At 42.3% G+C, this 14,298-nt stretch overlaps 1 protein-coding gene across 6 annotated transcripts in view; it reads left to right on the plus strand.

Annotated features, from left to right (window-relative positions):
• Positions 1-12,558, plus strand: part of ARMC8 (armadillo repeat containing 8) — a 61,043-nt gene extending 48,485 nt beyond the window's left edge. For all 6 annotated transcript variants that reach the window (XM_068201103.1, XM_068201107.1, XM_068201105.1 and 3 more), the window contains 10 exons: positions 900-982; positions 1,256-1,337; positions 2,563-2,649; positions 4,602-4,694; positions 5,169-5,318; positions 6,969-7,064; positions 9,026-9,121; positions 9,589-9,661; positions 10,588-10,681; positions 11,904-12,558. In XM_068201103.1, the coding sequence (XP_068057204.1) occupies positions 900-982; positions 1,256-1,337; positions 2,563-2,649; positions 4,602-4,694; positions 5,169-5,318; positions 6,969-7,064; positions 9,026-9,121; positions 9,589-9,661; positions 10,588-10,681; positions 11,904-11,937 (888 nt within the window). In that variant the 3' untranslated portion in view covers positions 11,938-12,558. The remainder of the gene's footprint in view (positions 1-899; positions 983-1,255; positions 1,338-2,562; positions 2,650-4,601; positions 4,695-5,168; positions 5,319-6,968; positions 7,065-9,025; positions 9,122-9,588; positions 9,662-10,587; positions 10,682-11,903) is intronic.
• Positions 12,559-14,298: the final 1,740 nt, after the last annotated feature.

Here is a 14,298-nt window from a genome sequence, read left to right on the forward strand (position 1 = left end):
ACAAAGCAGTTGGTGATTCAAACATTACAGGAAAGAGATTGGTTGCTTGGGCCACTCACATAGTTAAAAATAAATGTGTGGAAAGTGGAGGGAACTTAATAAATTAATAATTAGAGGGAGCATTTTTTTAAATTAATCATGGATTTGCACTGTCATGTAGCAAGTGCAGAAGACAGGAATTTTTTTGAGTTTATTTGATGGTTAAAGGGGAAAAGCAGGAGGGGGGCAGGAAAACACAGGGTGAAAAGATAACGTCAGGAGGATTTATCAGTGGGGAACCACTCAGGATCTCCAGAATTCAACACCATAAACTCCTCTTTTGTTGCTTTAGTTAATAGTGAAGATCCTCCTTTTACACAGCTTTTAATAAGCAGTGGGTGTGTACATGCCAGAGTTGATTTATTATGCAAAATCCATCATTCATCTGGGTATTAACGCCCTTTTATACTGGTCTTAAGTGTTTGTGCTGGCCTTGTCTTAATATGGCAGGTGAGCTACTGGATATTTTTTATCCACACAGCTCTACAAGCTGTCTCTGATCTGTAGTTTGTATATGTTGTGTGCACTCACACATGCTCACTTCTGTTTTAATATGACTTTAAGGGTAATTCTTGTATATGTTTGTGTATATATATGTATGTGTGTAGATAGATGCTTATATATAAAAGTCACCCTCTTGTTGCTTGATGACTAAAAGCCATAGTGGAACATAGAATATAGATTTTTTATTTCCTAATTGTCTGTAGATACACAAAACTTCCCACTTAATCTGGCAAGAGAGCATGGTGTGCTGGTTTTTGCTGCAGTTTTTATATGTAACATTGAAGATGCTGCAGCCAAAACCCCAGCAAGCCATGAATGCTGTTGAGCTGTGCACTGACCTGAGTTCTTTGGCCCAGATCATTGAGACTGAGAACATGATGGACCGTATCGTTAACGGCCTGTCCGAGTCCAGCATCAAGGTGCGCTTGGCCGCAGTCAGGTGAGCCTGTCCTCGTCCAGAACCTCTGTCACAGCCTGTGCTGCACCCGGGAGAACTGACTGAGAGCTGCTCTGAGCTCAGTTCTGCTGTTGGGAGCCCTCCTGGGGGAGAGGGGCAGTTATCCTGGGCTGGTGCAGGGTTTTCTCTTGGCTGTTCCCAGCCTTCTCCTTGCCTGCCTCCCAGCTCAGTGATCCTTGTGGAGCAGCAGGGTGTGTACAGCAGTGTCCATGGGGGTGTGCATGTCTCACAGGGAAGATTTCTCTTCCATTCCAGATGTTTGCACAGTTTGTCCCGTTCTGTCCAGCAGCTCAGGACAAGTTTTCAGGATCATGCTGTATGGAAGCCTTTAATGAAGGTAAGTGAGGAGCAGTCCAGTCTCAGTGCCTGGAGTGTTCTGGTCCATTCAAAGAACACAGTCTGTTCAGCTGGCATGCCTTGCTGTAGAATCTTGATACAAATTACCTAGAAATCAAAATCCTGTGGCCTTCTCCTAAGAGAGTCATAAGTCAACAAAAGCCAACAGCAGCAAGCCTGTGATTCATGCTTGGTTTTGTTTGGCCTTTTGTTTCCTTTTTTCATTATTGTTTTTGGGGATTTTTTTATCATCAGTGAGTGAAGCTAAATTATTCTCAATCCTGCAATTCTTGTAGGACACTACAAGCACTGCATATCCCTTAATGTCACAGACTCAGGCTAGATGGCACAGTTCAGACTTGGTCTGTGAGCCCTGCAAGAGAATTTAGATCAGTGTTTTCTCCTGTGATTCTCTACCTCTTACATCTCACTGCAGATTCTATAACTGAAACCAAAGAGCTCAGAAGGACCTTTAATATGACATATTGTCATATAGTGCAATTTTCCACAAGATTAAGTGAGATTCAAGTGTGTAAGATATGTCATCTCTCATCCTGTAATGTCACTGTCATAAGTGCAGATAAATAAACCAGTTTCTCAGTTTCAACATCTTTGAGACCTTGAAAATGCAGAACAGACCAAGTCTGCTAGCACGCCTGGAGGCTTGGGCAGTATTGACACCCATAGGAATCTCCTGAAGTGAGCTTGACTTGACTGTTCAGAAGTGAAGTGGCTGGAGCACAGAAGGTGTTGTTGGCAGTAGGGAACAAGGGAGGAACGTGTTTGGTTTAGGAATTGGTGTTTTGGTGCTGCTGGAGATCCAGGCAGAGATAAGGGGCTATAACTTGTCTCAGGCTGTGCTCCTCTGAGAGGATGCCCCTTAGAGAATTTGCTCCGGTTGTGCTTAGCGTGAGATACAGAGAGGTTGAAGAGACTCCTCCTGGAGCTTCCTCTGCACGTGTCCTTTGCAGAGCAGGGCTTGTCCCCACTGATTTCTACTAAATTGGACTGAAAGCTCTCAAATCTGACTTCTGTGAAATAATGCAATGCTCCAGCTTGTCCTGTGATGTATATCATTATCTGGGTCTGGATTACTAGCATGGAAGCACCTCCTGGTGCTGGAAGTCTGGAATAGCCAGCTACAGAATAATTCCAGGTATTCCATTTTAGTGATCTCTTCATTATCTCACTAACAGAATTCCTCTCTCTCCCCTCTGTGCCTGCAGGTTTTACAGAATGCTCCAAATGAAATTCTTGTAGTAGCATCTTCCACGCTATGCAATCTTCTTCTGGAATTCTCTCCAAGCAAGGAGGTGAGTACTTAGCCAGCAGCAGGGAGAGGGGATGGATAAAGTGAGATTACACAATGGTTCAGTCAGTATAAAAGCATGTTAATTGGCAACCATTGCTTGTGACACGTTGTGGAGCTGTGATGTTCCAGAGCCTGTGCCCCTGATAGCTTGGGAACAAAAAAAAATCATCTGCTTACAGTGCTGTGACAGTTAGTTTGGTCTCTAAAGAAAAGAAGTAGACATGAAGTTTTGTAATTTCCTTTTTACTTGAAAATACTGTTATCTTAAAAGATCATAAACAAGAAGAAACCACACTGGTAATTTACAATGTGGTCCATTGTCTTAGAGAATTACTGCTACTGTAATGCTGAAAATGCTGGCTTAGCTGAGTCTTGTGTCTTTATTGTTCTCTGATGAACAGTACAGGATATCTGGTTCTGCAGAGTCTGTATTTCATACAGATCATACACACAAATCAACACTCCACCGCAGTGCAACAATTCCCCAAGTCTAAAATACTTTTTAATTACAGACAATATTTGCAAGATTGTGCTTTATGTTAGGTCCTGCAGGGCTCTATGGAGTACCAAATTATCACTTGGTCTTGGTGGTTTCAATCATATCTGTGAGACAGCAAATTAACTGAAATAATGCCAAGCACGGTTCGCTGGCCATGAGGCCAGCCGTGGGGCCTTTTTTAGCAGACTGCAGGTCAAGTGTTTGTGGGTTATTTGTGGGGTTTTTTCAGTTGTTCTGTTGTTGTTGTTTTTATTTGGTTGGTTGGCTTTGGTTTTTTGGTTGAGTTTCTTGGTTTTTTGTTTACTTTCGGGTTTTTTGGGATTTTTTTTAAGCGTTTCCACTTCAGATTGGAGTGAAATACTGGGTTTTCTGTCAGGACACATAGTTCATGTCAAAAGCATCACTGCCTAAATAAAAAGAATATTTAGAAGTACTAGATTTGAAAGCCTCTATAAAGCATCTGATTTTTTTACATATTGCCCTTTTCTTCTCCATAGTATTTTGAAAATTGTATGTAATCCACCAGTCACTTCAGTAAGCGAGCAAAGCTGAAGTGGCTCTGTGTTGTACCCTGTGAAGAGCTGAGTCATTCATTCCAGTTTGGGAATGGCTCCAGTGCTGTGGCTGTAGAGCAGCCCCTGGGACTGTGGTGAGATCCCTGGCAGGTTCTTGCAGTGCAGAGCACCTGGGACCAGGTGAGCTGGGCACAAACTGCTCCTGCTGCTGCTCAGAGAGGAGCCTGCTCCTGCAGCATCCAGCCTCTTCCACACATTCTTGCTTTCACTGGATGAACCAGTGAGTTCAGTTCAGGAGGAAAGCAGTTGTTCCAAGCTCCACTTCCATTACATTAACCAGTCTGAAAGAAAAGTGCATGTATTGATATTTTTCCTGTCATTTAAAGATGGTATTACAAGGTTTTGTTCAATCAAGAAGTCTACAGTTTTCTTTATTCGGCCGACGTTTTCATTTGGTCTGATTACTGGACACAAAGATTCAATGTCAAGCATGGTGTCAAGTAGCTTTCATTGTCCTTAACCTTTTTTAAACAGTGACATATATCCCTCTAATTACCCAAAATTATGTGTTTACTCAAGGAAGATTGTTTTTGGAGAGCAGTCCCAAGCTGAAAGTTGCTAGGAAAACCTATTTGCTTGTGGGGTGTGGCAGATGTGTGTGTAATATCACAGCAGTGTGAGATGATATATATACACATATAAATGTGTGTGCATCCACGTCTCCACAAACAGACATAGGAGAAGGCAGCTGCCTTGACCTGACTTTTTCATAAAACCTACTTTTAACTGCTCATGGATATGGGGTGTGGCATGGCCAGTTCATGTGGGGACATGTTGTAAGCTCAAGAATAAGATATAAGGAGTATATTTTTAGTATTTTCATATATGCAGTTAGTCTAAGTAGTGTTGTAAAGATCTGTTTTTCCCTCCTTCTTTCAGCCTATTTTAGAATCAGGAGCCATAGAACTTCTTTGTAGTTTAACCCAGAGTGAAAATCTTGCCTTGCGAGTGAACGGCATTTGGGCTTTAATGGTGAGTAGGACACCCCAATGAAATACCACTTGTAGCAGTGTGCCTTGAAAAGTTTGGGAACATATCTTGTAGAACTTGTCCGTTGTTATTAAAAATGACATAACTGAAATCTGGCTTGTTGTTCCACCAAACTGCAGAAGAAAAACAGCATCAGCCTGGAATATTTCATCCATTAGTCCATAAAGTAAAATAAATTCTTCAGTTCTGGTACTAATTTTGTTGCCAAGATCATTCAGGGAAGCAGTTAAGTAGTGTCAGTAGCATGCCAGGGGGCAAATAAAAGCAGGTAATAACCAGGTCAGGTGTAAGATAATGTGGGAATTGAACTCACTGTGTAGCAGTTGCTCATAAATTACAGCCTTTTTGCAAGATTAGTTTAGGAAGGGTATTTTCTTGTAGGGAATAATCTACTAGAAGGGTGAAAGCCCATGTTTTCAGGTAAAAAGAAACCATTAGAAAGTGTGTCTGTTTCAGAATATGGCATTTCAAGCGGAACAGAAGATCAAGTCAGACATCCTGCGAGGTCTGAGCACAGAGCAGTTGTTTCAGTTGCTTTCTGATTCCGACGTAAATGTTCTGATGAAAACCTTGGGACTGCTCAGGAATCTTCTCTCCACTCGCCCAGTAAGTAGAGCTGCAAACAGACCTTCTGAAAGCTGATCAAACAAGCAGCTGGTCCTGTGTGTCTGTGCAAGATGTTTTCCTGTTTTAACACCACTTGGATTTATTCAAATATCTCTAAGCAAATGTGCAAATCAGTGTGAGAAAGTATTTGAACGAATCCTCTGCATCCATGGAAACACTGTAATTATTATCAGAGCTAGACATTTTCATTTAATGTTCAATTCCATTGCATTTAGCTCTTAGCAACATTTTCTTAGCAGTTTCTCTGTGAAACTTGTCCAGAAAAACACTGAGGGTTGCACTTTTGAGTCAGTGTATGGGAAGGTCCAGATCTTAAAGATACCCGTCTTTCTTCTTCCTTGGCATTTGAAATATATCTGTTCTTACCCATTTACGTAGATAGTACTGGCTTTGTGAATTTGGTGTGGGACTGTGCACTCACAAAATGCAGACATTCATTTTTACACTTTGAAATAAAATAGTTGGAAAATGTAAGTCCAGGAGTTGTTTTTGACAGGGAGAAAGAGATATTAATGGAGGAAAAGAAAGGGGTAATCCCCAGTGAAGAACAGAGGGAAAATATGCAGCAAGAATTTGGCAAGCCAACACTTTTGAGGGGAAAAAAACCCCATGAAGCCTCTCTGTGCATTTATCACATATTGTGTTTCTATGAGAAAAAGGTCACTACAAAAAAATCTTCCGATATTTTTACTCATTGAGTCTCAATAACCTTGATAGAAAATTAGCTCTGTCTTAATGTGAAAAAATACTTAATAGCCTGTCATTCATTGAATTCACCCTGACAATTTTCACTGTCACTTAAGGTGTTCTCCATCTGGAACTGCTTCCTGTGGTAGGTTTTAGAGCCAGAACCAGCCATTTTCAACCTCTACCCAAAACTCACTCCATAATAACTCATTCAGCAGCTTTCCAATGAAATCCCTTTAATAGCAATTTTAATAAGTTCTACAAGAATCCCTGAGGTCTTAAAGAATTGCAGTGTACTGTGTGCTGGTCATTTCTGGTGCCTGTTTGCTGCCACTCCTGGGGTTTGATATCAGTTAATCCAGTAGATCTTGTTTAATCTTTTCTCTTTTATTCCAGTGGAGGTGTTCATAGTCTGTCATCAAGTGACCTTTGAGCTGTGACCCTCTGAATTTAGGGCAGTTTTGCCTGACAATAACCAATGCATCTGGCTTATTTCTCTGTCCTCTTTAAGGCTTTGGAAATGTGGATGTTGGACCTGGGCACAGTGTCCCTGCAAGAGTAGCAAATACCAGAGAAGAAATATCAGTTTTCTCACTCCTCTCTTACCCCCTGGTCATCAGAAGAGAAGTGGTTGTTTCCAACTACAGCATCACACATTTAGAGCCTGGTTCAGCAGGGTTCAGGCCTCAGCCTGAACTGGGACAGCAGTGTCTGCTCTCCAGGTGACAGGGAAAGCACCACCAAGGCCCATATGATGCTCTCTCAGACAAAAACAGGCTCCACATGAAAAAGGATGTTCTGAAGTGTTTGTGCTGTGATTAATTCTTGGTTTGGGAGCTCTGTGTGCAGTGTTGCTAGTCCTCACTTGGAGTGATTCAAGCAGGAATGTCCCTTCCTTGTCTGGGGAGTTACACTAAATGTATTTTATCCTTGCTTTGGCAGCACATAGACCACATAATGAGCACTCATGGGAAGCAAATCATGCAAGCAGTGACCCTCATTCTGGAAGGGGAGCACAATATAGAAGTCAAAGAGCAGGTACCTTTTCTGTTTTGTGTTGTCTTGGCAGAATAAATTATAAGACAGCAAAGAATATTTACTGTTCACAACATGTCATTTTTGTTTGGGATTATGATGTGCTGTGAATATTTTACTGAGATCTGTCAGATTAATAACTTCAGTACCTACAAGAATGCTTTTCTTTCTAATGGATTGTTTACAAAATTGTTTGAACCGAATTCAGATTGGTTTTGCAAATGTAGGTTTGGCAAAGAGGAGGGATGTGAGAGCAGAAGAATTAAATTGGGGCCATTGCATGGCAGGAAGGAATCAGTAGGAATAGAAGAGAAGCACTAGCAGGGGGAAAGAGCGTCCTGGTGCAGCCCAGGAAAAGGTGGGGAGGGACCTGGCCTGACAAATTAAAACTTAAGAAAAGCAATCTCAAGGGGAAGGGTGGAGGGAAAGAGGAGATGGCCAGCAGGGAATGGCATCCTGGAGCCAATGTACAAGGACAGCTGCTGTGGGGGTGCTAAAGCAGCAGTTAGAGGGTAGGTGGGCAGGATTTGGCTGGATAACTCTTGTGCCAGACAAGACAGGTAGTGGGAGAACCTTGTTCCTTCCTCATACAGGGTGTGTGGTGGGGATGGATGGGGGCAGCAAGGAGCTGTTGGAGATGTCAGAGGATTGCTCTGGCTTGGGTTGGATATGGGTAGCCAACAGTATGGGAAATGAGTGTAGGACTAGAGCTGGTCTAAATCCCTGCTCAGAGAAGAACAGGCTGAAGGCCAACAGGCCTCCTTTGGCAATTTAAGTGCAAAATTAGCAAAAAAAAATTCCCCAAAGACTCTTGCTAGCAATTTTAGTGACACCATGGGTCTGAAACAGCTGAGAACTAACCACATGTGTCTTTCTAAATAAGTTGTGGTGACAGGAATGGCCTTTATTGGTGTAGGTTATTCACCTTGCCACACCTATCCAAATTATTTCACAGGAGAACCAGCATATCTGGGAAATGCTCTGGGAAAGGGCTGGGGCTGAATATGGGCTTTGGAGTTTGGGGCCTGTGTCCACTGAGTATTTCCTTGGTCCCTGTGGTGCAGCTGGCTCTTATTTCAAGATCCAGTACTACCTGTCTGCACCAGAGCCCCTGCTTGCAGCAGGACAGTGATCGTCTCTGTCACTGCCGGCCTCATCAGGATGTAATTAGCAGCTTGGAAGTAATTAGTCTCTGCAGCTGCTGACACAGTGCAATGCAGCTTAGACACAAGCACCATGCAAGTGCTGATCATGCTCCTGTGTCCTCCCAGCGTGTCCAGAAAAGATGGTCAAGTTCTTCCAGAGCTCTTTGGGAAAGAGCTTGTGGAGTATCTGCTGGTGACCCTGAGAGCCAGGGAAGGGGCTGTGCCAGTCAAAGCTCTGTGCAGGTAGAGCCAGCGTGGGCCAGGGTGCTTTGAGGGCATCCTGTGGGATGGCTTCTCTAATTTGAAAGAAATAACCAGCTGCAGAAATAGCTAGAGTTACCTTTGCAGGTGACAACTGTGATTAGACTTGTTGAAAACAAATTACTCCTCTGCCAGATCAGCAGAAAGACATCTCTCTCTCCTTTTCCTGGCCTTAAGAACAAGGTGGAAATGGTTGGGGTTTGTTGTTTTTCCTTTCCTCCCAGCCACTGCTGCAGAACAAACTGCTTTATATTCCAGGGCATTTATTCTTTCTATATGTTGCAGATTTCCATAAGAGACTTAAAATGTTCTTCCTTGCAATGAATTAATGAGTGCTGCTCTTCATTTTAAAATGGTGATTAATGTTTTTGGCCAGGGCTGCTCCCCACAGCTGGTAACTCCTTGGCATTGGCCCTAAATGTGAGCAAGCTGGAAACTCCAGATTAAAGATCTTAAAACTAATTAAAGGAATTGTTTGTCCCAAGTTCATAGCTGTCAGAGAAGCTGTCATGGGATGTGATCTGGGGCCAAATAACTTCCCATTTTTCTCTCTTTCAGACGTTGTGTATCCTTGCCAATATAGCAGATGGCACGACAGCAAAAGAACTGATTATGACCAATGATGACATCTTGCAGAAAATCAAATACTACATGGTAGGGAGGCTTTCTCTTACAGGATTTGTGTTGGTCTTTTGCAGGAATGAAAAGAGGAAAGTGCTTTAGGATTTTGTTTTGTGAATTATTCATTATCATGCATTTAATTTCCATATAACCAGTGGGGTGTAAGTACAGTTCTGTATGGCAGAGGTGTGCAGAGGAACTGACTAAAAGGAAGATCCAGGGATTGTTTCTTATAAAAACATTAGTGACATCATCTACATAGAAAACATTTAATGAGCTTGGGAAAGGCATATCTTGAAGATGTCAGTAAACATTTGGAAGGAAGTGATTGACCACTACTCAAGTGCCTTATATTATGGCCCTATCTTTGAAAGAAGTTGTAGATAAGAATTAATCCCAGCTTTGCTATCTTATTTATTACATGATGAATGCCAAAATACAAGTCTTGTGAATTTCTGAATTTCTTCTTCTAAACTTGAGTTCTATTTTTCTGTATTTAGAGTCATTCAAATGCTAAACTACAGCTTGCTGCCATGTTCTGTATATCTAATCTCATATGGAATGAAGAGGAAGGTAAGAAACCCTCCTTATTAATGCACAGACAAAATACTATCCTGATCAAAAACCTTTTGTTGCATAGTAATCAATTATTTGCAGTGCACAGTGCAGTGGGATCCAAAGTGTAATGGAACACATCATTATAGGTGTGGTATGGAATGTGGGAGTGGTCAGGAGACACTGAGGAGGATGCAGAGAGCTTTCTGGGGGAGGCACAAGAACACAGTAACAATAAACAGGAGCTGGAGAGACAGAGTGAGAGGTTTTCACCTGTAGAATTTCTGTAAAGTCTCTAAACTATTGGAGTGAAAGAGAATTCTTGTAAGAGCTTCCAGATCTTAAATGGACTATGGAAATTCATTTTTGGAGGGAACAAGTTCACTGGAGAGAATAAATGGATTAGAGGGGATTTCTGGCAAAGAAACCTTCCACAGTATGGCTGATTTAAGTGGCTTGGACTGAAACCAGCTAAAGGACTTGTAGGTGGAACTGGGAGCAATGGATAAGGCATTTGAGGAGAAGTCATGGCCTGGCAGAGTGGGAGGTTACCAGGAGGGGTCTGAAGGATGATGCTGCTCAGGCAAATATGGTGAGAGCAGGAGAGGGCAGAAGTCAGGCTCAGAAACACCTCCAGGGGAATGTTCTCTGCATCCAAATCTTGTGAGATCAGAGATGAGAATAAAACAGCTGAAGTCAGGATACCTTAGGATAAAGATTTTTGCCTTCAAGATGTTCTTGGCTCCAAACACAGAGCACAGCAAAAGAAGCTGGAGCTCCCTGGGGAAGCAGGCAGAACTTGAGGGAGTCTTTCCATGGCTGTGCTGTAGCTGGACACTGCTCCTTACCCCTCCTTTAGCTGGTTCCTGCTCCCACCCCTCTCTGCTGTCCTGCAGACCCTTGGGCTGGTGCCACTCCCAACAATGGGATCGTTGTTGTTGCAGGTTCACAGGAGCGCCAAGACAAACTCCGAGACATGGGAGTAGTAGATATTCTACATAAACTGAGTCAGTCCTCAGATCCAAATCTGTGTGACAAGTGAGTATGAAGATAATACAGGATCACCACAGCTGTTAATCTCAAAGCCCAACAGTAACTTTGCACACACCTGTGCTGTTACCTGTGTTAGTATCCACACAGATCATCTGGCTGCTTCCCAAACACATGTAAAACCAAAAGTTACTGACAATTTCTAGGGTTTTATGTTAACCTTTTGCAATTATCCCTCCTACAGTTAGCAACAGCCAATATTTATTCCATAAAGGAGAAAATCTGATCTTTGAAAGATGTCGCACACAGACAACACAACTCAAAACTGTGCAGTTAGTTTTAAAATGCATTAAATTTGGTATTCTTGGTTTTATGAAAGATGTTCTAGTGTTCTTAGACATCTTTGTAGCAAAGTTAGGGCTTCTCATCTTAAAATCTATGCCAGAGTATTAGCCCTGAAAATGATCATCAGGAACATTTCAATATCCCACTGCTGCCACAGCAGCCCCCTCCGTGAGCTATTATGGCTTGTGATCACAGCAGAAAGCTGGGAAGAAACAAATAAATAATCTTCTTCCGTGTTGATGAGTTATATCAGGTCCTGGAAAAGTCTGTTAAGGTCATGGTAGCAGGTTGGGAGCTGTGGGAGACAAAGGAAGAGCAAAATGTCTCACTTCAGGTGGGAGGAAACTCAGAATTAGCCCATGTGATGATGGAACTACTGGTGGGAGGTGTTTTTGTTTTAACAAAAACATTGTGCAATATTAGATTACACAAGTTGCATTATTAGACTGGCTCCTTCCTCCCTCTCACTGTATGGTTTTGGTGGGACCAGGATTCCTGACAGGACTAATGTGCCTTTGGTATATTCTGAGTTGACACTCCTTGATTTCTCAGCTCAAAGACCTGCTTTCCATGGTACACGTGTATTACAGAAAGCAATTGCTCTTCAGTGACTGCTCTTAAGGGATTTTGGAAGGTGTGTATTACACACATCCCAAGCCCCACCATGCTGGGAGTGCCTCAGTTTGTGCTGGGATCCAGTGTGCTTGGCTGGATCTGGTTATCCTTGGATGCCAGGTGGATTCTTTAGCAGTTACAACCCCCACAGAGCATTTCTGCACCATGGCCTAGATCCTTCCAAAGTGGGGGAGCCTTTTCCTTAGCCATCCTCTCTCCCTCTCTTCTGGCACACTCTGAGGCTGCCCATGAAGCTGCTGCTGCTGCTGAAGCCAGATTCCTGTAATTAATGGGTTGTTCTTTCTTGCAGGGCGAAGACAGCACTCCAGCAGTACCTTGCATGATCAAAGACTAATTGAATCTATGGACACCCCTCATGTCTACTTAAGGAATAGCAGGAGATACTCCTGACTCCTTATATTTGCACAAGTCACCTTGGGCTGCATTTTTCTCAGGTGCAGGGAGCTGCTTTGCAGAAACAGTTCAAATGATCAGGTCTCCAGTGCACTTGAGAATTTTCTTGAGGTAGTTTCTTTACTCAGAGGACTTGGGGTGGGGGGGTTGTTTTGGTTTTTTTGGGTTTTTTTTCCTGAGCTACCTGGACTCTCAGATAGAACAATCAGTCATCATCTTCCTTTTGGGCCTCCAATTCTCTGCTTTTGCTGCAGCCTTGTGTGGGTGTGTGGGTGCTTGAGTGCGTGTGTATGCCGGGCTGAGTGTGTGGGTGTGAGACCTCACTTTTGGTTTTCCTTTTTTTTTTTTTTTTTTTTTTCTTTTGTGTGAAAATCTTTTTCTACAGGTTTTCAAGGGTTAACCATTGTTTGCTGTACGAATACTTCAATGAATTATATACCGTTTGAATGAAATGTTATTTAAAAAAAAAAAACAAACTGTTGTATCCCATAAAGTTTATTTTGAATTTTGAAGAGATGAATGTTTTTAAGTAAAATATATGCATTTCTGAACTTCACCTTAACTTACATTATACTTGGTTTTTAAAGAGAAAAATAGAGGGAGACAATAGACTCCAAATTCCAAGCAGCACGTTCTGTACTGACAAGGTCCAAGAGCTCTTTGCCACAATACAAGGTCACCAGGTATCTATGACATGCTCAAATCCATGGAATGGGCCAGCTGGATTGGGTTTGGGTTTCTTTACGTTTTCAGAAAACAAGCTCATACTTCAGGGTTAGCATGACTGATGATTTTCAGAAAGGAGCAGGTGGCTGCAAGACCAGCAGGAATAAGCTCCTGCTATGCCAGCCAGGAACTTGCTCAGCTAATTGCTGAAGGATTGGTTTATTCATGGCCAGAAGGATTTGCTGATCACTGATACCAGTGGACCAAACAGTGTGTTGCAGAAGTTACACCTTTGAGAGACTAGAAGGAGCTGGCAAGGAGGATTAAGAGATTGCTTTTGTCTTGAATCCTTTATCTCCACAAATAGTTAAGTGACTTCCAAATTATTTCCATAAATGATCAGCTGGGTGCATTAAGTTGGAGAAGGGATGGAACAATTGGGGGTTCTGTCTTGTTTTATACTCGGCAACATTGCTCCAGATTTTCTGTATATATGCAGCTATACACACATGCATGGATTTAGATTGCTGGATAATTGGTGGGGTGTGACTGCATCCGGAAGCCCAGACTGTCCAGATGTTCCTGAAATGCTGCCTGCAAGTGTGCAGGGGGAAACACAAGTACAAGTGAAGGGGACTCTGTGAGGTCAGGCTGGAATGGCAGAGCCCAGTGGCTTCCCAGTCTCCTCAGGCAGTTCAGGGTTCTGACTCACTGCCCAGGTCTCCTTTCTGGTTTCAGTTTAGACCATAGTTCATAGTCAGACTCTCCAGACACCGTATTTACGTAGCACTAACAGGCACTAGAGTTTGCAGCCAATGTCTTATACCAAATCCTTCTTCTCTTACACTGAGCTTCAGGAAGGCTGCAGCAAGAAGAGAAGTCTGTAACTTTGCTAACCAATTTTGATAATTATCTAAAACTTTTATTTCTAATCAGAAGGTCAAATTGTGATGACAGCCTTACTTTTTTTCCAAGGTAACTCTTTGTGTCAGAAAATGTGACCACAGTTTGGCCTGGAATTTGAATGTGTTGTTTATCAGATAACTGTTATCACTTGGTTGCAAAGGAGAATATCTGCATTTCATGTAACTACTTCCACTCTCAATGACAAATAAAAGTGAGCACCTGACACTTTTCCCCCAAGCATTGCAGTAAGTGGCAATTTTTAACGTCCTTCTGCAAATGTTTCATGATGGACTTTGGGGGTTGAACAAAAGGGAAAGTAAAAATATGCGAGAACTTGTTAAATCTCAGTACCTCAGAAGCAAAGTCTTGTTTATAAAATTCAATCAAATATATTTTTGCTTGAACTGAGAAAAAAGTTCTGAGGCAGGTATTGTAAATGCAGAACTGTCCAGTGGGCATCTCCCTGATCCATTTGCACTCCTGTCTGTGTTTAGGAGCTCGAGTTCTTATGTATCTCTTCTCATCCTTCCCCAACTCACATTTCTAAAAGCAAATCTGAGTTTGATTCTATAGAACTTTGGTGCCTACAAGTGTTCAGAAAAAAGGTGAGTAAAAGTATCTCTGTACAAGTTTTGAGGTGGTTTCCTAAATTTTTGCCAGAAAAACTAAAAACCAATGCTAAGACAATCTTGTTGCTGCATGAGAACAGTTGACATTTT

This window comes from Anomalospiza imberbis, chromosome 10 (genome assembly GCF_031753505.1).
Source record: "Anomalospiza imberbis isolate Cuckoo-Finch-1a 21T00152 chromosome 10, ASM3175350v1, whole genome shotgun sequence".
In the NCBI taxonomy this organism is placed as follows: Eukaryota; Metazoa; Chordata; class Aves; order Passeriformes; family Viduidae; genus Anomalospiza; species Anomalospiza imberbis.